Below are 25,490 nucleotides of genomic sequence, written 5' to 3'. Positions count from 1 at the left end.
TTTCTGGCTAAAAGACACAAACATACACCTACACATCCTTCAAAAAAAGTTTAAGCCTGCAATTTTGTTGCTCACTGATTCTGTACTTTACAATTTCCTACTAGCCTCTGGAGAACATTTGTGTACTCTGACATATTAAAAGCTGGCACTGTGCTGTGAGAAACAAACATAGTATGGTGAAGCAGCTTGAGCCTGAAATTTAATGAGCTTGTTATATAACCCTTTAAACTTTCCTAAAGCATGTTAATGACAAGTAAGAGAAAAAATTCTGTTACAAGAATAACTTAGACCAAAACTGTACAGTATTAAGCTTCCTCTTCCCCAACTGCTTCCATTACCAACTTGCGCTTAGAGCACAGTCAAAGGGACTGTACGTATTTTACCTCTATTTTTGCTAGTATTTCAACTCTACTTTAACATACAAACATTTCCTAAGCAAGATTAGTTTTAAACACATACCAGTATTTTTCCAAATCCAGGGAATGATTAAAAGTAAGAAACTTAAGCAGGCATCAGTGGCAGGTGATAAACGGGGAAACACTATCTTTTAAAAATACAAACTCTAGCAAAACATCTCAAAACGTGTGGCTCCAAATTCAGAGGACCAGCGTTACGGTTCTCTTTTTGTTTAGAGCTTCTCAAAACCAGACCTAATATGAATGCTCAAAAACTCAAGAGGACTGGTCCTTTGCTGAGCGCAAAGTTAAAATGGCCCAGCCACAGCCACACACACAAAGTTAATCAGGACCCCTGTCCAGATTAAATATGCTCCCAAATTACATTATTCTCAGATCATTTTCCAAATCCCCTATCCTACAATCCATTTTATACACGTATTTCCATCAACAGGTGTTCAAGTAACTTATGTGCTTGACGGTGAGGCGTAGCACTCCGTCGAATCCACCGGTCCCGGATCTGACTGCGCATGCAGACACATTGCTTCCGCCATAAGGTATTTTGAGAGGCGATGCTCTCGAGCCTCACAAATCTGTGGCGGGAAGGAGCGGAAAATGGAGCAATGGGCGACAACATGGACTTCCTTGAAGCAGTAAAGACAGTGTTGGCGCTCGTCGCTCACGCAGAAGGAGCACGGGCACAACACACAGCTTTTGAAGCCGGCTTCTGGGGCATAGTACCCAAGGGTGGGTGAGACACCCCGCAGGTAGAAAAATGAATGGAAACTTAACAACTCCTAACTATATATACCACAACTTAGTAAAAACAGTCTTAGTCAAATGAAGAAGAGCTTCTTAGCAAGCTAAGAGCAAGGAGGAAGAGGGGTTCTAACTCTGGCCATGCCAGGGAATTGGACCGCACAGCCTTATAAGACCTCAGACACACCACGTGGCTGACGCATGATGCACATGCTACAAACAGTTTTGGCTCAGGCGCATGGCATGCATGCACACCCATATATGGAATCCACTAGGGACCAGCACTTGAAGAATTTATGTGCTTACAGGAAATCTGTGACAAAGTCTGAGAAGGTTCTTGCACTGTGCTCATCACCATGGTAGCTGAATCCTCTGAACACTTCTGTAAATTCAATATGGAAGTGAAACTGGGAAACTGACTGTTTCCTTAGAAATAAAACACTCAGCATATTCTAAGTTCACCCTGAATCAAAAAGGACTTTTTTGGACTCAGAAGGGGGAAGGAGGCTAAAACTACCACAGGAGTGTTATGGCAACAACACCATAACGGGACATTCAGGACAAAACTTAAGATGCATTTGTAACGTATGACCACACTTCAGAGTGCACATCTGCAATTGCACATGCAAAACTATTTATTATGCATTCTCACTCTCTGTGCCCATGCAACCCGTGAAACATCTGAAATGCTAACATCTTCCCCAGACTCCGAGGGTTCACAAACCAGCAGGGCACTCTGGTAGCCAGACAGATTTCATTCCACCCATCTGATCCTGCCTGCTCCTTTCCACCCCTCAAATACTAGCCATAGGGCTAAAAAATGAAGCTGAGAAAGTATTACTGTCCCACGGCAGACAGGCCAGGGTGTTTCAGGCTCTCGGCATCCACACCACTAGTAAATACTTAAACAGGCTTACTTTTTTCAGATTAACCTGCACTGAACAGCAAATTCCTTATCCTCCTTCACATGCACGTATTCATACACACTTATTCTTTTCTTGGCTGCTGACCAAATAGCAATATTTGAAATCAACAGCCATGCTTATGTGAAGAACTATGGTGTTACATTACAATATTGAAAGACTATGCATTTTCTGTATTAATAACCAGCTCTGTCTCAGGTGTGCTAGGAGGAGGAGGAAGGAGGGAGCAGAGAAAGGACGAATCCTAATATACTTAGGCAGATATAGACAATGGGTAAAACAAATGTCTATAGTGATCAGAAAGGGGTAGGAGTACACACCCTGGTGAAGAACAAAGTTTGTCCACACTGTGTAAAGATTGGTCAATTCTTACAGAAAGGAATATATTTTGGGGTGAGCACTGACTCTGAAAGGACAAGCAAGATCTCCTTTGAAAGCCATGTCCTGACTGGTATAACTCAATTTCTGCTACCATATAAGAAACCCTGTTACTCAACCTTTAATCTTTTGAACTTACCTTTTTTGATAAGTGGTAGGCTATGTCTATACCACAGCTTATGACGGCAAAACGTATGTTGCTCAGGCTGTGAAGATTCCATCCCCCTGAGCGATATTAATTATATCGACATAAGCGCTCAAGTACACAGCACTACATCAGCAGGAAGCCACCACTTGCGGAGGTGGGTTTTTTATGCCGACAGTTGAGCTCTCTCCCATTGGCATTGCACGTCTTCACCAGATGTGCTTTAGCGGCACAGCTACATCAGTACGGCTGTGCTGCTTCAGTGCTGTACATATGTACATGCTTTAGTGGGGCTCTTCATAGCTGTTGCCCAGGTGAAACAGGTTTAATGATATTGAGGGGGAACAAATACTGTTTGGCTGTGGCTAAGAAACAAGAAATCTCTACTCTCAAAGGAGGGAGAGAATAGTGATGAGGAACACTTTGGGTATCCAAGGTCACAAATGAAGGCTTTAAGCCAGGGGTGTCAAAGTCACTTTCTATGGTGGGCCAGATTAGAATAAAATTTACTCCAAGTGGGCCATACTTACCCTCCGCCGAGAAGTCTCACGGCGTCCTCCCTTTCGGCGGCAGCTCATGGCGTCTTACCCTTCCGCGGCAACCACCAGGGGCCGGAACAAAAAGGTTTGCGGGCACTATCCGGCTGCCAGGGGCCGGAACAAAAATGATCGCAGGCCATATCCAGCCTCCTGCAGGCCGAACCAAAAAGATTTGCAGGCTGTATGCAGCCCATATGTTTGATACCCCTGCTTTAAGAGTGTCTGAAGAAGTGTCATAGCATGCTGACTGACTGCTCAGATTTAATGGTGCCAGGTCATTGTGATGTGGTGTTGCATTGATATTTTAAATCAAAAACTGGATTTTAGGAATCCTTCCTGGCTGACTTTCTTACTAGAGACAGGAAAGAAATGTTAAGACTCATTTTTGGCTTACAAAAGAAATACAAATTCAAGCCTTCTGTCACTGCGAATTTTGCCAAAGAAAGTTTCTCTGACTGAATGAGGTCAGAATAAGTAGGAACAGAAATAGATCTACATTACATCTGCTCTCTGGAGTCAGCACTTTGCAGCAGAAAATAATCACCAATAGATATGCAGCTGACAACCACAGCAAGATCACCAAGTTAGAGGACTGTAACTGAACTCCTGTCGGAAAGAGATTTTTCAAACGTATAAGATGTAAGCAATGGCCAAAATTGTATTGAAACAACTTAAAAGGGAAGCCCTAAGTCTGTCATCACAAACTCAATTATTTACAAGACAGATAAATCTCAAGAGGACTTCATTAAGGATCAAAGAGAAGAAGATGTGGACAGTGAACGTCTTTACTAAAAATCACAATATGAAATGGAACATGAAAATGCATCCTCTTTTACACATTTGCTCCAGTAGGAAAATCTCACTTCTAGTCACCAACTCCAAGATATTGAAAATATATATTTTCTACAATATCTGAATAGATACGGCAAAATCCTACCCTTACAAACTGAACTGGAGTTATCCTTGGGCTAGATGTGAAGAGCAGAGAAGTACAGGCAGAGGATTAGATTTAAGGACATACAGCTGTCTCAGGGCAGGCATATGGTGGGATGCACACTGGCTGTCCTTTAAACATTAAATAAATAAATTGTATTAGCACACATCCCTGGCTAATGCAAGATGCTGAATGCAACATGAGGGACCTGTCCACATGCCTTAATTGGTAACAAACACAGCCCCACCCTTTGGTACCACAATACAGCTGTTGGCGTTGTAGTTTGTCCTTCCTCTAGATATCTCAATTACTACAGTAGATAGGAATTTTAGCTTGCTGCGGCACAAGGAGTTGAGGGACAGGAATGTTCCATTCATCCTCTTTCCCCACACGACAGGATAGAATTTGGCCCTTAATATTTAACCAAGGTAAGACTTAAGATTTGTCTACCTGACAAAGGTGCTACAAAAGCACTAAGACAAGAGTTCCTCTCTTCCTCATTTTGGAAGCTACACATCTTACTGTTTACCATGTAAGTGTACAAAATGTTTCTGATCTAGAACTTGCTGATTAAAGTATAATTAATGTATTTTGACATGTATATGATCAGCAGAAAGAACGGACAGAACATGTGCTGCTCAAGCATCATGCACTGAAGTGCCAGAATTCCTGCGCAGTTCAAACAGTCCAAACGCATCTGCGCCTACGGGATAAAACATACCAACACTTCTTTAAACGTCAAGATCTTGAGATTTGCAATTTAATACTTTCAACAAGAGGCTCTAGACACACTAATGCCAATGGAAAATTTGTATAATTATAGAAGTCAATGTATAGCAAAGTTTGCTTCTTAATCTTTTAAATTTTTATACAGACAGTGCATCTTTGCATTTCAGCTGGGCTGCATCCCAATTTAAGAGATGTGCACCCAGGTAGCACACAATTGTAAACAGAAACCTTTCAGTCATTCTGATTAAAAGCCAATTCATTTGCAGGACTGAGAATTATTAAAAATGTAATCCCAGCTGCTCAACCAATCATCTGCACCCATTTTCCAGTTGCAAAATATTTTATGGGGGTGAAGGGGAGGGAGATGATCTTGGCCTTAACTACCAGCCTCTAGTCAGAAGTACAGAAGAAAATCATCCTACCTTCAGTGTCCTCCAGAGATGGGAACAATTCTAGTTCATGACAGCTGCTCAACTGCACAGGGTTTTGTCTAAGAGGGAAAGTTTTACTAATTATACATACCCTAGTATGACCCCCTGTGTGGACAATCTTATTCCAGTGTAAGTGGAACTTCTTTCTGTTTAGTTTATGTCCCTTTGAAGGGGTTTAAACTCAAAAGCTAAAAAACCAAAATACACCCCCCCCCCCTTACACCGGTATAAACTAAGGTGTGACGTTAAACTGATATACCAGTATAATCTTCTGTGCGGAGACTCTTGTTCTGGTATAAACTTTTCCACACAGAGATGTCATTTATCGCCTCTGCCCCATATCTTGCCAAAAGGGAGGAAAAGCCATACTTATTTTAAATTCCAAGTTGCTTTACCTGCTGGGTTTGTGCTGCTGATAGGGGGTTAAAGTTCTGCAGAATTTGATAAAATTTCCTACAGATTTCCAAAGGCCCTTCTGAGATCTGATAAAGTAACCTTATTAATATTAAACTAGAACAGACAATACTTATTTGCTTTAAAAGACTGGGTATCTGGCTTTGCAATGTACTGTGCTGTTCAAATTGCAGCCATCTTAGAGACTCACTAGGGGAGCACTCTGTCCCTTAAAGTTGAAAAATGCAAACAGGTCAGCTATGTCTGGGAGCATTGAAAGCATCACCTAGTAACAATACAGAGTAGCCTAGCATACATGTTACAACAGGTTCAATGCTTGCTGCAGATCATGTGAATGATATTACATTAATAGCTTTAACTTGGTTGGGAGTGATGATTTTCTTACAAACTTATCACCAGTTTCCATAGTGTTTCCTAACTACTGCCGTGTGTGGGTGGGGGATTGGAGGGGTTGCTGGCCAGGGTGGGGGGAGTGGGTGCAGGCACAGGAGGAGATGCTGAGCAGGGTGTGGGTTCAGACCCCCCCCCCCCCCCCACACACACACACACTCCACTTGAGATACCATAAAAGCTCTCTAAATCCAATTTATTATTTTCATAGATAGGCAAACAAAAAGTAAAGCAATACCGTAGGACAGCTAAATAAACGGAAACCAAAATAACTTTTCAGAATAGAAACTGTACATTCACTGCTACACTAAACAAAACTAAGCTTACCATATTAAGGAAGGCATCAATAAAAACTATTGGTATTTTACTTCTAGCTATTTCTATGGCAATCGTACTAACTGAACATTGCGATATCTGGATACAGCTCAGAACACCACATACATTTAATTCAAGCCTTTCAGTGTGAAAGGACTGGTTTAAATGCGGAGTTCCAAAATTCATGGCAATAAATAATTGGTTCATCTGTAGAGTCAACTAATGGGATAATACCCACCACCTCTTTAAAATACAGCCTGCAAGGACACTACCAGTACTGGAACAGGATTATAATTGGGATACAATTCCTTTAGGTTCCAGTTAAAGTTCTGCTTACATAATGTATTTGGCATTACCATTCTTCAGTTCAAACAATAACTGCAGGTTTCACTACTAAAGAAAGACACTAAATTAATTTAAGTACTGGCATTTCTGTTCCTTTCCCTGGTTCAGAGTTATAGCAGTTTCCAGGGTTACAGAGTAGATTACATTTGGTTCTAAACAGGTCAAAAAAAAAAAAACAGATCAAATGCAAAGTTAGGCATTTTAAATAACAGCTCTACTAATAGTTATCATACAGCCTAATTCTTTTAAGCTAGCTTTGAACCCTTAAGGTGTAATGCATTTAAATACCATATTATGTAACCACGAAGAACCAACTGGAAAATTAAAAAAAAATAAAAAAATCAAGATTAAGCAGATATAGCAGTGCCTACTTCTCTGTGCCTATTTTTTTTTTTTTTTTGAAAAGCACCTTAGGAACACAATCTCTACACCAGATTTAGACCACAAGTTCATCAAATGCAGTATGTAACCTCCAGCAGTGGAAAATTCTAGATGAAGATTAAAAATCTCCATAATGCACTTAACAGCTGTGCAATACTGAATAGAGGGGGAAAAGAAAGTATCACCACAAAAGCGAACCAATACAACAGGGCTCATGCTATCTCAGAAATGCCTGAGTCTCTCTCAAGCTTTAGCATTATGATGAAGTTATAATTTCTTTTGTAATTTAATTAAAATTACATTTATGTTCCAATGGGATTTCCATCCACCTGCACTGAAATAGTGCCCGTCACTCACCGTCATGAAGGCAACAGGAAACCTCTATAAATTTTCAATGAAATGGTTTTTCATGAGCTCAATAGCAATGTTTCCAAAAGAAGACTTTAGTCCTTAATAAATGGTAGTGCCTTTTTTAATTACCAGAAATAAAAGTCCTAGCCAGAATGTTGAGGGGAGAGAGAGTGGTGAAGTTATCTGAAACCATTTTAAATTTTTTAAGACATTCACATGCACTTGTTCAGATTTTAAGTCATATTTTGGAGAGAAGGGAAGAGGAAATGGCATCTTGTATCTCGAATAACTTATGGTCTTCATTGGTTCACAAACAGAACCCCCAATGAAAGGAGCCAGGGTTCCCCCGATTCACGTACACAGTATATGGCCTTGTGATAATAAGACCTATGATATTAAGCCAAGATATTATGCCCCAAATATAGTGTTTTACAAGAAAGATACACCACTTCTATGTGCACATTCCACAGGCAAATGGTTTACTGAGGAACCTATGCCAAACGTGCATAACTAGAATAAACTGAGCATACCAATTTCACGGTCTTTCATTAAGATTTAGATCAAATTATCTTCTGCTGCAATCAAAATGTTAAACATTAAGCCAAGACTCTAATATTGTCAGTACCATATTTAAGAAATTAGTCCTACTGAAGGAGGGAGACGGGGGACAATTTATGCCAGCATTTCAAAAGTTTAGTTTAAGTATGCGTGAGGTGAGTTTGAGCTGATCCAAGTGTTAAACAGCTCAGCTGGCACTCTCGGCAGACAAGCCAAAGACCAAAAGGGTATCAAGAGAAGTATCCTTTCAACAAGCTACATTTATGGAGCACCTTTCAACTTGAAATATAAAGGATTCCAGGGTGCTGTAATAAACTTAGGGCTTATCTATATTGGAAAATTGACCAGCATAGCTATAGCAGAATTATTCACCAGTTTCTATGCCAGTGTAATTCCCCCGTGTGGACATGATTCCAGAATAAAAATCACTTTTATTCCAGAATAGAGTGTCCAGATAAGGCAGTTATACCAGCATAGTTATAGTGGTATAATTATTCTGCTGTAATACACTGGTCAATATTCCTCTACAAAAAAGCCCTTGAACACATAAGGATCACTTCACTTATTGAAGATACAACTACCTTTGGGGTGAAAAACAGCAACTTTTTGACAGCTTGTAGCAATAGTATATAATAGCTTTATATGGGAAGCAAATACCACCTCATCCAATATGATGTTAAAGTGAATACAAGTATGCAAAACATAATTGGGTGATGTGGAATTTTACCAGAATATCAGTGTTAACATTCGATCTCTTAAAGAAAGAAAGGGGATCTTTAACAATGAGAGGCATGCCTCAATATTACTTCAGTTGAAAGACAATGGTTTCTCCAAAACAGATGAGACATTTGAGGTTAACCATAAGTAAATCTCAACAGCTGCTGCCTGTGTAATACTTGCTCTGGGGACAGGAATCTTCAGCCTCCAAGTCCATGAATGTTCATCTTTACTGAATATTGACTTTCAGACAAAAAGTAGGCAGTCAATGTCGGGATATTAGAAGCACACCTACATGCTTCAGACATATTTAAAGTAGAAATAAGGACCATGCTCTGAATAATATTGTTCAATAGTGCTCCCCAGACAGAAGACTTGACTTACCACCTTCACAAAAACTGTTAGATCTACATAATATAACAAATGACTATATTGGGATACACAAGCTGTACTTTGTTCTTGTGTTCATGGGTTCAGAATTCATCAACCATGTGTGCACGTGCACGGGGACAGAACTTAAGACTGAGCTGGTACAACACCTCTCAAATTGCTCTCTTGTTCATTAGAATCTCAGCTTTCATTGAAGAGAAAGAAACAAGTTTCTGGCTGTTACATTTGTAGAAAAGGTCTACTAAGAGAGCTTGCAGAGCGCTGAAACAGTATCTTTGGCGAGGCAAGGCTTAAACAGCTGCATTCATCTCAGTGAAATGTTCACACAGATGTCTTAGTGACAATAATTTAAATGCCAACCTTGTTAGCTATTTCATTCCTCATGTATAAAAAAGGAGGGAGCATCAGAGATCTATAGTTTATTGAGAGGGACATCTCATTCTGGTGCTACAAGTGGGTGGTATTTGGGAGTGTCCCACCACTCTTCCTCCTCCTCCTCCCTAAAATCAAGAAGCCCAAGGAACTTACGTGAGTTCATGGGCATAATCAAGTTCCACCAAGTAGGAGCCAAGTGGAGCTCAGAGACAACACACATCATATTTTTAACGTCTACATAATTTTTTGAGAGTAGCATCTCATAGACCCTCATTCTGGAGGCAGAGCTTATTTTGTAGGCAGAAGTTGGGAGAGTATACCACCTTTTCTTCCCCATGAATTCAACCTCTTGTTGGAGATTAAAGGTGAGGATACTGAGAGATAACAATCAAAGGATGCTATATTAGATGTGGAATAAATTAACAATTCTTCCTTCAGGCCTGATAGGAAAAGTCTAATCACCCACCAAATGGGATTGGTTAGAATTGAGGGAATGGCCCCACAGGCTAGTTAGAAAATGAACCTGAAAAATCAGATAAGGGAGGCCACTCTTCCAAACAGAGGGCTCAGAGATGGTCTTTGCAGTCACAGTTTAAATATTATTCCATATAAGCAAAATTCAACCCCATTTAGTAATGGTGTTACCAATATTAGACTGAGGTATGGTTTTGCTCACTTATCTTCTGTGTTTAAAATAACCAGAATCTGGACTGTAGTGCATTAGTGGACAAGCTCTACTAGTTCCTATGAGCAGGAAACTTGACTTCTGACCTTAAGAGTAGAGGATGTAACTGCGTCCACAGAAGGTTAAGAAAAAAGGTTATGGAGAAGAAGAGTCTTTTGGGGGATTAAATGTTGCAAGACAGCTGGCATAGGCCAATGAAGGCATCAGAAGACCTAGAGGATACCACACTTAGGGGAGACATGACTACTGGAAAATAAATCTCAGCAGTTCTAAAGCCCTTTCAAGTTATCTGCAGTTTTGTAAGTAATGCTTAAACTTTTATGTAATATAGGAATATGTACTGCCCCCCCCCGTGATATTAAACTGTACATATTGAATTAAAGGCTTGAAAACCATGAAGTTATTTTACTTGTCTATTTTTGAATTAAACAAATGACAATGTTATGCATTGCTGACTTTCATCTTGCTTACAAAATCACACTGTGGCACTGTCATTAAGATAAAATAATTATCTATCTACAAGGTTAGCTTTGATATTTATCTCATTCTTTTCATTAAACTGAACTGTGAGCAACACAAATATTCTGTGACTTGAATCTCTACAGTCACGAAATTTTATTTTAAAATTCAGCCATTATTCTACTGTATGTCCATTGGGGATCTATTTCTGGAAGCATCAAACACTCTCTTTTGATCTACTACTGCTAACTTAAAAATTGAAGTAGCTCAAAAACTGGATTTTTTAGCAAATCTGTTTGATCTGCTATGATCAGAGGCACGCTTTTAGAAAGGAAGATTCTTAAAATGTTTATTTGTCCCATATCTATTTTAGAATATGTTAACTTTTGTCTTACTTATAGGGACTATATGTGGAAAGTTTAATCATCTGTTAAATTTGTTTTTTGCCTACTTATTAAGACAGATACAGGGTAGGCTTCAATGTTTTCATTTTGAGGTAAATATTAAAACCATTTTACCTGTTTTGGCTCATAGAGGTTAAGAGATTTACATCAGGCATCAGAATCAGTGGCAGAGTTGAAAACAGAATAACAATCTCCTGCTCTATCAACACTTCCTGTCCCCCCCAAAGAGGGCCAGTGAAACCAGCACAAAGAAGTAACATGAGTAGCACTCACATTAGGTCTGACTTTGGCCCAGAGACATAGGCCTCTGGGTGCTATTGTAACACAAACAATTTTCCTTTATAAATAGTATAGTCGATCTACAGAATTTATTGGCAAAGGAGACAATCAAGACGAACAGTAAACTAGAGTTTAAAGAGGACTAGGAAACTGACCATTAGCCTCTGACTGCAGCCACAAGCTCAAGGTAGAATGCAGCAGCTGAATCCTACCAGTCCACTGGTTTCAATGGAATGTCAAGAGAATGCAGCACAACAGGTACTGGAGGGCCTTCAAAGAAGTTAACATGCAGCTATGCAAGCAAAGGAGGTGTCACCAAGGGGATTCAAATCTCACGTTGCAGTAAAATACCCAAGAAAATCTAGGAAGGAATACTAACCCATCCCTGTCCAAATATGTATAGCACCAAATAGATGACTGGGCATATTATGATATATTTATCAAGCTCTGGCTGCTCTCAGAGGCATGCCAGTATGATCTGATCCTGTGCAGCAACTTTAGCGTCCCCCAAATCTGTCACCTTCCTCATTTTCAAACAGGAAATATGCCTAGTGCAAAGCTTAACTGATTCAGAAGTGAAACTGTCAATATTCCTTCAGCCCTAGGTTTTCTTTTAAAAACAGCAAATAAAACCATAAAGATTACACAAATAAAGACAGATTTTCACCATCCCCACCCACAATGTGGAAGTGCAGACAGAAAGGTGTGATCAATTTAGTCACATTGCAAGAACAAACAAGTTCAAAAGAAACTGTTCATTATGCCAATGCATGAAACATTTCTACAGAAATATGTAATTTCATTAATTCAGCATTGAGGGATTTAGCCACTGGCCAATGAATTACAAAACCGTCTATTTTTTCTGCGCAAGTTAAAAAGCAATACAATTTATAAAATGGCTGACAAAATGTCCTTTGGGATGGATACTGGCAACTGGTATTCCTGAACAGGACCCAGTGCTGATGGCATTCACATTTTCCACTGAATGAGGAAAAACAATGCACTTGGAAAAGAAAGTGCTCATGTCAGGAAACTAATCATTCTCCAACTATTGTGGCCCAAACAAATGTAAACATTACACTGCTGTTCCCACAGCTCTGAAAGGCCATTAACACACAAACACTTTTTTTTTTTTAATCTTACAGAACCAACATCTATTATTACTAAAACAAGGGTATGATGTTACAGCAGCAGCAAATTACAAGCCACGGCTGATCAGAGAGGCCACTACGTTAAGGCAGGTTAGCAATTTATATTTTCAAGCTGTTACATAACGTGATCATACATTCTGAGACAAATCAACATCCTTGTATTACTGCTATATACTCTCAAAACTTAAGGGTAAAAAACATTACAGGGATGTTGTAATTAATTAAAACCCAAGCATTAGAATCCCAAGAAGTTTCCAGTTAAGGATGCTTAAAAGAAATTTCATTGTGATAAGGTATTGAAATGCATATTTAAGGTACTGAAACAGCTTTAATTCTACTCTGTAGTGACACCACTCACTAACAATACAGTTATGATTAAGATATATTAATGTCTGCAGTCACACTGAACAGATTTTTAAAGACTGTATTCTTATTCCCCTGCCTCCTCCACTCGGCACTGCAGGACGGAGTTAAGGTTGTTTAGGTGACAAAATCCCTATAATGTTTTTTACTTAAGTTACTAATACACACACTCAAAACAAACTCGATCTTACGGTAGCTTTTGTCGTGAATCTTCCTTAGTTTTATAGGATTAATTGACATTTTATATATGAATACTAAACCAGAAACCCAAAGAGAATGCTACCGTGGGATATTTCTATTGATTTCAAACTATGTGGTATCAACCTTAGAATTAAAAAAACCTTATGGGCAGATTCACTTTTACATTAGATCAGCACTAAGCATCCAGAACATACCAACCAATTAAGCTGGGTTTACAACTGCTTTGCATTATTAAAAATACAAGCAGCCACATGTATTGATGAACCTGGTTCTTAATTTGCATTTGACTTACAATGCGGAGAACTATGTGGAGATGAGTGTTATGTGAAAGCAGGGGTGCAGGGAGCCCACTCTCAATCGCAATGTCTCTGCACTTTAAGGGCTCTCTTAAGGTCCTGCTTCTGTTCCCTTGGTAGTGCTGCCTCAGTGTGCAGTAGAGCAAAGGCAATGTTAAGAACTTTTCAAACACTGATGTCCAAACTAAATTGGGGCCATGGAACTTAAGAATGACAGCTGGGAGCTTTTGACAGAAATCCTGCTACTGTCTTACTACCAATGGAATTGTTGCATGCAAATTAACTATAGAAGAATGGTGATTGACTGAGTTACCTCTCATGTCACAATGGTCCTGTAACATTTGCCAAAGATGCTCACCTGACCCTGTCTGTAGGGTAGTGATACTCAGACCTCATTGGTTCAAAAGCAAAATTAGTGAGCAACATTAACCAAAAGAGCCACAGTGGTGTGAATTCATGGTTTCATTCACTATTTATATATATTATTCTCACAGCAAAATGACTGACCAAGTATTATTTTATCAATTACAATTGGTTAGTAACACCGTAAAAGCATCCTGATCGGTTAATAGTTAAATCATACAGTGTTTTAATATCATGTGCCACAAAGAGCCGCAGGGGAGACACTAAAGAGACACTTGCAACTCGTAAGCCTCAGTCTGAGTATCACTGCTGTACGGTATATATCACAACAACAATATATACAGGAGTAAATAACTCAATTTAATGCTTAGCCTTCTTTCTTCAAATACACTCTACTCACAATTTTCAATTAATTGGAAAGTTTGAAGAGTCTATTAATATAATTTGTGACAAACACTACATTTCTTAGAAGTTCCATTTTTTATTAATTTTAACTCAAAACTCAAGATTAAAGAGCCTAGGACTGTTCAGCTTAGAAAAGAGATGACTAAGGGAGGGTATGATAGAGGTCTATAAAATCATAAAAACGGTATGGAGAAAGTGAATATGGAAGCATTATTTACCCCTGCACAAGAACCAGGAGTCATCCAATGAAATTAATAAGCAGCAGGTTTAAAACAAACAAAAGGATGTACTTAACACAATGCACAGTCAACCTATGCAACACATTGCCACGGGATGCTGTGGAGGCCAGAAGTGTAAGCAGTTCAAAAAATAATTAGAGAAGTTCATGGAGGATTTGTACACCAATGGCTATTAGCCAAGATGGTCAAACATGCAAAACCCATGCTCTGGGAGTCATTAAACCTCCAACTGCCAGAACTGGAACTCAACCACAGGGGATTGATCACTTGAAATTGCCTATATCTGTTCATTCCCTCTGAAGCATTTGGCATTGGCCACGTAGAGACAGCATACTTGGCTAGGTGGACCATGGGTCTGATTCATTATGGCTGGTTCTTATGTTAAGGTAATTAACAGATTTATTTGTAAATTCTCAGAAAATTCATTCTGTATTCAGGATATCAATGCTGTAAATTTGGGAAGAATAGGCCTTATTTTTCACCACTCAAACAAGATGCTGAATTCCAGCTTTAAGAACAAAACAGAACTCAGCACTAACTGTGAGCTACAACTGATGCTTCCATAATACAATATTCAGAAAGTATACTTGGATTTGGATTTTGGGCTCTTCATTAAAAGTTTTTAGGGTTCCTCTTCAGGATCATAATTTCTCCTTCCTCTTTTCCATTATATTCTCTCCCCTTCTCCATAATTTTGGATGATGCTGGGAAGTAATGTTGAGTTGTCTTCCAAGAATCCCAAAGAGCTTTATTAACATTAATTTCTTAAGCCCCAAACACCCTTGTAAGAAAGTATTTATCTCCATTTACAGATAGATGAAAAGGTAAATTTCAATGCATTTTTTTCTTCTGCTGATACTTCAAAGTCTGGCAGGGTGTTTTAGCTTTCACAGTGTAAAAGACTTTTTTCAAATAAAACAAAACAAAAACCAACCTCCCCCCCTCCCCCCGAACTGAGTAGAAGCAGCTAGTGAACAAAGGAACTGCAGTTGTCAGCTACAGTACAGTCATGTGTTTGCCCACAAAAACAGAAAGCTATGGAAATACATAAAGCATGCCACAAACACGTAAACTGTGCAGTAAGTCAATTTTTCCTTGTGCTTAACTTAATTCACGTTTTTGTAACTACTGTTCATTCTAAACAAGTTACTAAAAACATGCTATTCATTTGTTTTTAGAATGCATTTTTTCCTTTGTGAAGCAAGAGACCGTCAACAATGACACAAAGCAATATAAAATAAACTGGACCAAGGCATTGTTGCTTCAGAATAAGACTGTCCACATGGGTAGTTAAATCACTATAATTCTACTATTAAATTTCTCTGTATAATCAAGCTCATATTTTACATAAAAAAATTACAAAAGAGATGGATTTTGGGATCAAACGTAATTGAAAAAAATTGCAAGATTATGAACTGTTTTAAATAAAAGATAAGATACATACTAAGATTCTCCTCAGAGTACAAAGTTTCTGTACGGCAAGAAAAATACATTTACTTTAGGAGGGTAGGGAATGACTTGCATTCTATTCATTTCCAATTTGATAAATGAATGTGTGTGTGTGTGTAATTTTACAAAGGACCCACAACTTGTCTGGATTTTAAACCTACTGTTACAGATTACACCCAAGATTACTAACAGAATTTGGAGATTGGGTTATTTCCCTATTTTTCAGTCTACCTACTCTGGGCTCTTGAAAGAACTTTGTGTATAGCCATTTTCACTGTTTCCCTTGCAATATCAGGTTAACCAGTTTACATTGTTTCAGTGGATCTTCCACTTAGCAATATGAAAGAGAAACATTTAAAAAAAAAAAAAAGAAAGTGTGACTAAGGCAACAAAAATTGGCATGGGATTTAGGAGCAGGTGTAGTACCCAAAATTATTTTGTTAAAAAAATGAATTAAAAGTAACTAGATTTCAACCTGACTGATATCCCTTTATAATGAAAGGGATGATTTGATGACAAACCAGAAACAATTAGAAAAATAATACAATTCCAGATCTAGGGATTATATTTTAGTTTACCAATCTAAAAAGACAAGACAAAGTAGATATGGAGAACTTTAACAGTGAAGTGTATTTATGATTCACGAAATCCTATTCCTCTTTTGTAATACATGGGTGACTATTTTAAATTCAGAACCTTATGGACAAAAGTCTCTTCATATTTTAAATAAAAGAGATGGCTTTTGGGATCAAAAGTAATTGAAAAAAAATCACAAGATTATGAACTGTTTTGAGAACTGTTTGATATCTGTTAAAAATAAACTAAGAAAAGTTGTGATAAGTTACTGCCCTATGAATGAAGCTCATGTTTGAAACAAATCAAATACACAATCTCTAGTCTACATTTGGAGTCATTCAAAGTATTGTGTTCAACTCACGACTTCATATTATATGCATTCCTAGTCTATTAGTTCACATTTAGTTCTGATTCTTCAGCTATTGTTACACAAACAGTTGAAATATTATGGGTTTTTTCTTCTCAAGAAAACAAAAGCTTAGTCGCCACAAGATCTTAGAGGATTTTCTTTGTTTTTAAAAAACAGCATTCTTCAGATACAAATATCTCCACAAACACAACAGTTTGAAAGCACAAAGCTAATGTTAACATGGCAGTTTTAATAATGTTAGCAAGATATTATGAGAGAAATACATTTTTGGTAGTTGTTTTGATTTAAAGAGTTCCTAACATATCTTAGAGGGAAACAAAAATACTCCCTCAACACAATAGAAACGTAACCACCCCTTAATTCAAGTGACAAAGTACTCAAGAGAATTTTGGCTAAGAAGTCTTTTTGTATGTATAAGTCTAAAACAGTAACCAGTGTACTTAGTTACAAAAACACATGCAGCATTAAGTACATAACAGATTAGAAAACATTTAAAGAATAGTTGTGGTATTGCTGTAAACAACATTACCAATCCCTTGCAGTACCATACAAAATCCTTTTGTACATGTCAGTCTAAAACAGGAACCAGTGTACTTAGTTACAAAAACACATGCAGTATCAAGTACATAACAGATTAGAAATCATTTGATGAATAGCTGTGGTATTGCTGTAAACAGCATTACCAATCAAAATGTATTAATATATAGTCACAGCCAGGGACCAATCCAAAGAGGGTAACAGGGCTACTCATGTGAGCAAAGTTAAACACAACCATAAGATTTTGCATGATTGAAGAGTGTGTAATTTTTCCATCTAACTTCAGGCATTGGGTCAAAAGCAACTACAGTTTATTTCAAACAGAATCCTGTGCTGTCTCGTCATTGTGTGGTACCAACCTATTTAAATAACTCCCTTAAAGGAACTTTGCATTTTAGTTACAGGGTACTTAAATATATATATCACAAACAGCAATCAGATTAAAGTGGTTCACTCTAAACATGCAAAAATGTCGTCGTCAGTGGATTAAGCAATGAGTTAATATGCTTTTTTTTTTCTTTTAGATTGACTTTAGACTATTCTTTTGAGGATCAAAAAGGGAAGAAGTTGACGTGACTGCTCCTCACATCCTTTTCCTATTTCATGAGAACTTGAACAGCTGTGGTTTTGACTCAATGTATACAAAATATCAGACATTTACTTCTGTTATTTTAAAGAGGGAACTTAGGTCAGGGTCACTCTTCAGTTCTGATGGTTTTCATTTGTAAAAAGTACACAGATTAGTGCTCATACACCTCAAGGGCTTTGTTTGGCGTTTTTGTTCACCTCTCTGGACTCCCTTTATATTTATATCCCCAACCCCTCCCAATTAATTAAAAAGGAGAATACTTCTTGCCTATTGAGCTGACGACATCACCCTCAAGCTTCTCATCCTCACTTTCAATGCTCTTCACAGCTCTGCCTCTACCATCTACTCATCTATTGTTTCTTTACCGCTCCTCTCTGCCAAAGATGCCACCCTCAACAGTCCTTTCATCAGCTTCTCACACAAACATCTTTACGCTTTCTTCCACATGTACCAGGCTCACTGACTAACACCCGCCCCTTCAGACCCACCTCTTCTGTAAACCCTAAAACAAATCTACCAAACAATTATGCCTAGGCTTTGGGGAAGTATGTTGTATATAAAAATTATACATATTTTGGCATTTCACTCTCCCTCCTACGACTTATATTTTGCTTGTCTCCTTAGACTACAAGTTCTTCAGGGAAGGTACTCGGTATACTGTACAAGACCTAGCAAAAGGAGCCCCAACAGTACTTCAGCAATACAAGTAATAATATTCAAATTAGAAAATTATTGTTTAAGAATGGATACTTACAGCCATAATTAATTCAAAAGGGTGTTTATATACCCGTACGGGGGACTGATATTTCTGCACCATTGTTGCGGACTAATAAGAACTATTCAGACCTGAAAAACAAATTTTAAAATGTCATTGTCACACATGGGAGGCCAATTTTAATGTTCAACATTGTTAATTTACAACAGATATCCCTTGCCCCACCACCTAGTGTACAGTATCCTAAATCATGAAGATTGCAATGGCAATGGATTATATAAGACCAGATGAAACTTTTCTGCTGAGTTTATAGGTGAAGTAAATTATACTGATGTGCCACCACAAAAATTATTTGCTTCCCATTAGTTTTTTTTTTGTTTTGTTTTGTTTTGAAATACACACACACAAAGTAGGATAGAAGCCCTACAGGAATTCCTCAGAAGTTCATGGGTTGGGATTTTTTTGGTTTGTTTTTAGAGTGTAATATGCAAGTTCAGTACCCACCCTACTATAGAGTCTAAACAACTATATATATTTATACAGCAAATACTATATTTTAAGTGCTCTCAAAATGTAAAAAAGGCAGCAAATTGGTATATTCTCATTCTACCATTTTAGCAACATGCTGTTGGGACATTTCAAAACCACTCATTCACAAAGGAACATTAAAAGAAGTCTCATGAATATTGGGACATACTGGGGCAAGCTCACTGTCCAGATGAGTAATGCAGTCTCCTCCCGCTGTACAAAACCCTGCAAAAATCATGATTTGTGGTATATTCTTGTAATCCCCAATCTGACTCTCAGATTCCTGAAGGGACGATTTAAAAAATATAAGATACAAGGCCCTGAATTCCATTTTCTAATAATGTATACAATCCCAAAATGTTTAAAAGAGGTTTTCTACTACTTTTTCTGAAATAATGTCATTATGTCTAACTAAAATTAAAGTAGCCTTCACTATTTTCAAGCATAAAAGGAATATAAAGCGTTGATGGACAAACTTGTTGATGAAGTCAGAAGGAAATAAATCTTAAGAAAACTATGGATGTGTTAATATACACACATGGACAAATTCATTACTGGCATAAGCAGAAGCAATTTCACTGGCATTATGTCCACTTATAGCACCAATGAATTTGGCCCCTCAAGTTCTTTCTTGAATGCATTTGCATCGAATGAAAAATCGTGGCATCAGTACTTTTGGATGAAAAGATTGGCTGCCAGCCAGATTTAAGACATGCATGCAATGTTAACTTCTGCAAATAAACAGAGCCATATTTCTCACTAAGACTAATATGCTCTCACAGTAGCCATAGTATTTCCACAAACTCATCAACTTCAGATGAACAGTACACTGGACAGAAGTCTCACTTAACAGAAATGTGAAGCAACAGATGCTAAAAATAATGAGGGGGAGAAAATCTGGCAAAAGATTCTATTCAAGTGATGAATTCATCTATCTACATTCACCCTCTGGATTTATTTAAAAAAAAATATCTGAAAGTGCACTTACAAATAGTGTTTAATTTTTAACTCAATTAAAAATTACAAATGCATTTGCAGTGGAGAGCTTCACTACCATTTTCCATGACAGATAGGAAATCTGTAGAATATATGTTTGCCTGGTTAGTTTAATTGAATCAGTATACTGATTTAAAGGATAAGGCAACAATTATAGAGCCATGGAGACTAGACATAAAACAGATCTTCTGGACACCAGTTAGGAGTGTTCTTAGTCTGCTTTTACAAGAATGAACGTGGCAGTCTCGTGTACATAACAGATCTGTAAGTAGTACCTACTAAAGTCCACAGAAAACAATTTCTATTGTTACAGTAAGATTTAACTAAACAATTTAAATGTATAACTCATAGCCTCTCCACTAACCCAGCCTTAAAATACCAAAGGAATGTTAACAGCCCAGAATTTTTGAGGCAGATGTTAAACTAACAAATAGTTGGTAAGATTCTAAAGGCCAGGAATACTACGGGGAAAAAAACTCATCTGAAACAAAAAGACACCTTAAAGCTATTTGACAAATGATGCCAAGCTACAAAACCCACTATAAAGAAAATGCACAGATAAGGAAGATTCTTGTCCCTCAAGAGACATTTGAGACAAATTTACCCCTAAGTCAAAAGTGTCTTTCTGGACTTTATTAAAGCATCTTAGTGGAACAAAATGTAGGTACAAATCAACAGAGATGTAAAATCTTCAAAACACAGCTGCTTTCCCACTAAACTGCAAGATGCTCAAGACTAAGTTTTAGAGAAAGCTTGGAGAGATTTTCAAAGTAACCATTTACACTGACATTTTAATGCTTCTGTCTACAATGAAGAAGCTCTTCAGTCCCTAAAGGGAAGACAAATATCACCTTTATATTGGGGAAGGTGTCAACAGTCCCTGGCCAGGGGGAGAAACATGCTTTCTTCAGATATGGATATATTCCCCACTTCCAGATGTGTCACATCTGAGGCTAGCCCATACAGAAGCTGAGGGGAAGACAGGAAACTTGGGAGAGCTGGAGCTAGATAGAGGAAGTTGGAGAAAAAAGTTGCTTCTTTATAATGCCCAATGATGTGGGGTCGAGGGAGCACCCAAAGCAGGGCATGTGAGGTAAAAAGAGAAGTAGATGAAGAAGTAACAGACGCAATCAGAAAAGGCAGAGGATATGGGGGGAGGGAGAGAAGATTGTACCCTCCCCTCCCCCCACAAAATAGAGGTGCCAGCACAACAGAGCAGCATGAGAGCATAAGAGAAAGTAGGGAACAGATGGGGAGTAGAGGGGCCCTCAGGACAAGGTAGAAGAAAAAGGGGGAAGCAGCGAAAGCATTTTAAGAGGAAGCCGCGGCGGGGGACAGTGGGGGGGGGACAGAAAGCAGAAGGGGGAGCAGGAAACCTAGAGGGTGAAGGTTAACATGACAGGGACCCAGGCAGGGAAGCTGCGTGAAGAGGGTAGGGGAGTAAAAATGCGCAGCGGAAGGGAGGCAGAGCCCTGGGAAAGGAGAAGGGGTCCGCAGGGCTTGGGGAGCAAGAGGGGGCAAGGTGAGGAGGGAGCAGGGGGGCGGGGCAGGGTGAGGAGCACGGATGTAGCGGCACGGGGGGGGGGGGGGGGGGGGGCAGGGAGGGGACGCAGGAGGAAAGGAAGCCGGGGTACGTGGGAGGGGAGGCCGAGGAGCGGTTGCGGGGCGCGGCGGGAAGGGGCTGGGGGTGCCGGTCGATGCCACCTACCCACCTCCTGTCACAAAGGCCGGCTAGGTTCTGGCCTCATGTCGGCTCCGGGCTCCGCCGGCGGCCGGTTGCGGGCTGAGGCAGCGCGCGGCCGCTTGCGCTTGTTGTTACTCGAGCCAGTCTGGTGGAAAGGAGGAGGAGGAGGGGCCTGGCCACCTGCCAGCTCGTGCGCACGCGCGGCGTGCGGACCACTCTCCTCCCTCTTTCCCCAACGCACGAAGCCGGGGCCGCGTGCGGCGAGCGCGGCCCCGCCGTTGGGCTTTGCGCATGCGCAACCTAGGTCCGTCGGGGGCACCTCAAGGGACTGAGCAGCTTTGCACTTTTGCGCGTGCGCGGCTGCGGAGCCTGGCAGAACGACGCTCGGGCCAGCTGCCAGCTCCCGCGCATGCGCTGGTATTGGAGCGAGCAAGGGCGGGGCTGTCTCTCCCTCCTTCCTTCAGGCTGGCTGAGCTGTGCGACTAGAGGGGAGGGGGTGGCTCAGCCCTAGGCTGCCCCCACCACCAATAAACCACCAGCCTGTGAATATACTGTCTGAACAACAATATAGGGGAGAGTCCCCCTCTCGTACAGCACCGTGCACCTTGTTCTGCAGGGTGGGGATGTAACTCACTGACTGCTCTGTTTCCCCCTCCTCCGCCCCCGTTGTCTATTCAGGGGGGCATGGTGTGTGTCTGACTAGGTATTTGTACAGCACCTAGCGCAGTTGGGGCTTCTAGGTGCTACTGAAATACAGATAAATAATAATAAATATATTTACTGAGCTCTGGTGGGCAAATAGGTTTGGAAAGTGAAGGAAGGGGTAAATTGGGCTGAATTTGGGGGTGGATGGTTTTTCAGCAGACCCCAATGAGAGGCTGTGCAAAGGCACTGAGATGGCCGGGTGGGGGTCACGTTGCAGACAGCAAATGAGGGGGCTGTAGTGGAGTCTGCTGGGATCCCCACAACAGCTTAACACCAAGCCAGAACAGACAAAAGAGCCCCAGTGCACAGCAACCTCTGCATGGAACTCAGTGTATTTCCCTTGAAAGAGTGAAGGACTGAATTGGCCCTGCTGGGATTTGAGCCATGGTTCAAGGGAGCTGACATATTCTGAATGCCTGTGATAGGTACAGTTCTACTCTATTTTTATTATTTATTAGTATTCTGTAGCACTCAAAGGTCCCAGTTAGGACCAGAGCCCACTTGTACTACATGCTGTACAGTTATTCAGGAAGACAGGGACCCTGTCCCAGAGACTCTGCCTGGCAGGGTACTTACAGAATAAGAAATTTAAGACCCTGAACCTGCAAAGAGGTCCACACAAGCAAACCCTACACTCATGCCAAGCCCCACGGCATAGGCATAGAGATTGACATGGAATTCCTTGCAGGACTGAGGCCAAAGACATTTGTTCAACTGAAAAATAAATGTATTAATATGTTAAATCCTGACTCTTAGACCACCTAGCCATCCCCTCCTGCTATCTCCATTCATAAAATAAATCTGGAATAAACTCTCCTCTGACTTTCAGTTTCCTGATGTTATCAACATAAAATTCTATGAAGGCTGATTTGGCACTAATAGTAAATTAATTACAGTATGGCTGCTCTCCCATTTATTGAGGAGGCATACTGTTCACCCCTCCCCCCAGTTATTCCAATAGCACTCACCCTTCCCTGGCTTTGATTAGCTGTTCTATCTTTATTCAGCCAGCAATTATGGAGGCTGGGATGCTCTGCAGATGTGGACTGTTAGGAAAGGGCTGTCTTAATACAAGCTTAGAATACCAGTGTAATCTGTAATGTGCCAAAAGCCAGAAATACAATTTGGTTTTATGTAGTGGTTTTTCCACTCAAGGTATTCTAAAGTGCTTTACAATAATAACTTAGCAATTAGGAACCTGATTCTGTGCATGCCCACTGGAATTCTGTTATGGAATGGTTACCTGACCTCCATTCTGTGCAAGGATCTTAATTCCCTCACCCTTGGACATTAGGGTTTTATTGATTAGCTTCTTCATGGTTTTGAAATCCCTCTTTCTAAAGTTTCTAAAATGCAAAAGTGATATTGTTTAGTACAAATTCTTCCCCGAGGACTTTGAACTTAATTATATTTTGCTCACTCTTAATTAGTGGCTCAACTCTAGTTATTTCTTGAACCAAACTGTGTGGTATTTAGGACTAAATCAGTAATAGCCTCTCCTCTGGTGTTCTTTGATACTAGCTATTACAAGGAGGAGTTGTTTAAGGTGATGAGAAATTGCTTCTCTAAACCTTGTCCCATTGTAGCATTTCACCAGTTTCATATGTACATAGCTGAAGTCACCCAGCAGTACTGTGTTATTAGACTTCGTTGCCATTTTGATTGTCCTCAGCATTGTACACCCAATAGCCTTTTCCTGATATGAATGCTAGTAAAATGACCCCATTAGTATATTTGTGTTCTTAGCACTTGGGATTTGCATCCATACAGCTTCCACTCTATGGTCCTCTTTATGCAGAAATTGTCTCTCATTTAGATTCGTGGAATCTAAGTTCTAGTGCAATTCCCCTCAATTCCAAAATACAAGCAGTAAATCTTCATTAAGATGGCTTTTTAAAAAAAGGAACTAGGTTATCTTTGGTAAAAAGGGAAGAAGATATTAATGTATTATTTGAGTGTTGACATTGTATTTGGCGATCTACAAATAAAAAAATATCAGCAGTCCGTACACTGAAGAGCCTACAGTTTAAACAAGACAGGCACAAAGGAGGGACTCACTGGATTTTAAAAAATATTACTATTAATAAGATTTATAATTATTGTTGACTCACTCACTGCTTATGGGTATCACAGAAGTGAGTCATTAAAAAGGATATGAAATAAGAATCAGTAGACTGAAGTGTCTTCTGAAAGGTTGTGAAGAAATGTCTTTTTCATCTGTTAGAAAAGGAATTGGAGGACTGAAGCCTAGAAGATACAGATTGAAAGTACGACATAAATGTTTTCAGCAGTTAAGGGATGTTGCTTACTAGAGACAGAGCAGAGGGAAGTTAAGCCCTGTGTGGATTATATAAAGTCACTCCCCCCACATGAATGTGTTTCTCAGACTGCATTCTCCAGTGTTATGTATTCTGATTATACAACAGTTACTCATTCTGTTTTCAGGCAATATTCTCACTGGAGTCAATGGGAATTGTTGGCACTGGATACATTATTAATAATAATGGTTACCCTATGGTGAAATTGACCAGGAGCGGTGTGCAGTGATTTTCTGAGCACATAAAACATCTTGTGGCCCAATTCATCTGTGACATAATTCCACAAAAGTCCATAGAATGCCACCAGGGATGGGCCTGGACTGATCCTTTCTTTCATTACAAATCACAGAGGCAGAGTAAGAATTCAAGTACACTTTGCTAAGCACTAAAAAGAAACTTCCTTCTTTTTTGCTGTTTTAAACACAACAGCAGCAAAGATGCAAGTTGTGAGTAGTGCCCAGCAGGACAGATCACCCACAGATGCAAGTTCTGGTTGCTAAACTCTAAATAAATTAAAATTCCACAAAACAAAATAAAGGATCAGATTTTGATCTCGGATATGCTGGTGTAAATCAAAACTAACTGCACATAAATCAGTGAAATTACTGATTGCACTGATGTAACTGAGAACAGAATCCCCAGTTCTCTCAAATCTTCAAAATCATTAAAAAAAAGGCCCCAGTCCTGTACTGCTTTCCCAGGTAAAATG

At 39.5% G+C, this 25,490-nt stretch overlaps 1 protein-coding gene across 4 annotated transcripts in view; it reads right to left on the bottom strand.

Moving 5' to 3' along the window:
* The window catches only part of SEC14L1 (SEC14 like lipid binding 1), a 48,898-nt gene extending 26,954 nt beyond the window's left edge, over nt 1–21,944 (bottom strand). The window contains exons 1-3 of one of the 4 annotated variants that reach the window (XM_067547637.1): nt 21,783–21,944; nt 20,926–21,078; nt 18,590–18,681 (exon numbers count right to left, since the gene is read on the bottom strand). In XM_067547637.1, coding sequence (XP_067403738.1) covers nt 18,590–18,652 — 63 coding nt within the window. In that variant the 5' untranslated portion in view covers nt 18,653–18,681; nt 20,926–21,078; nt 21,783–21,944. The remainder of the gene's footprint in view (nt 1–18,589; nt 18,682–20,925; nt 21,079–21,782) is intronic. The other 3 variants (XM_067547638.1, XM_067547640.1, XM_067547639.1) reach the window with 3 other exon arrangements.
* Nucleotides 21,945–25,490: the final 3,546 nt, after the last annotated feature.

The sequence above is a fragment of the Emydura macquarii genome, unplaced genomic scaffold, assembly GCF_026122565.2.
Source record: "Emydura macquarii macquarii isolate MOO-44397 ecotype Brisbane River unplaced genomic scaffold, CSIRO-AGI_Emac_v2 contig_1230, whole genome shotgun sequence".
NCBI classification, from domain to species: domain Eukaryota; kingdom Metazoa; phylum Chordata; order Testudines; family Chelidae; genus Emydura; species Emydura macquarii.
This window is presented reverse-complemented; position numbering and strand designations above follow the sequence as displayed.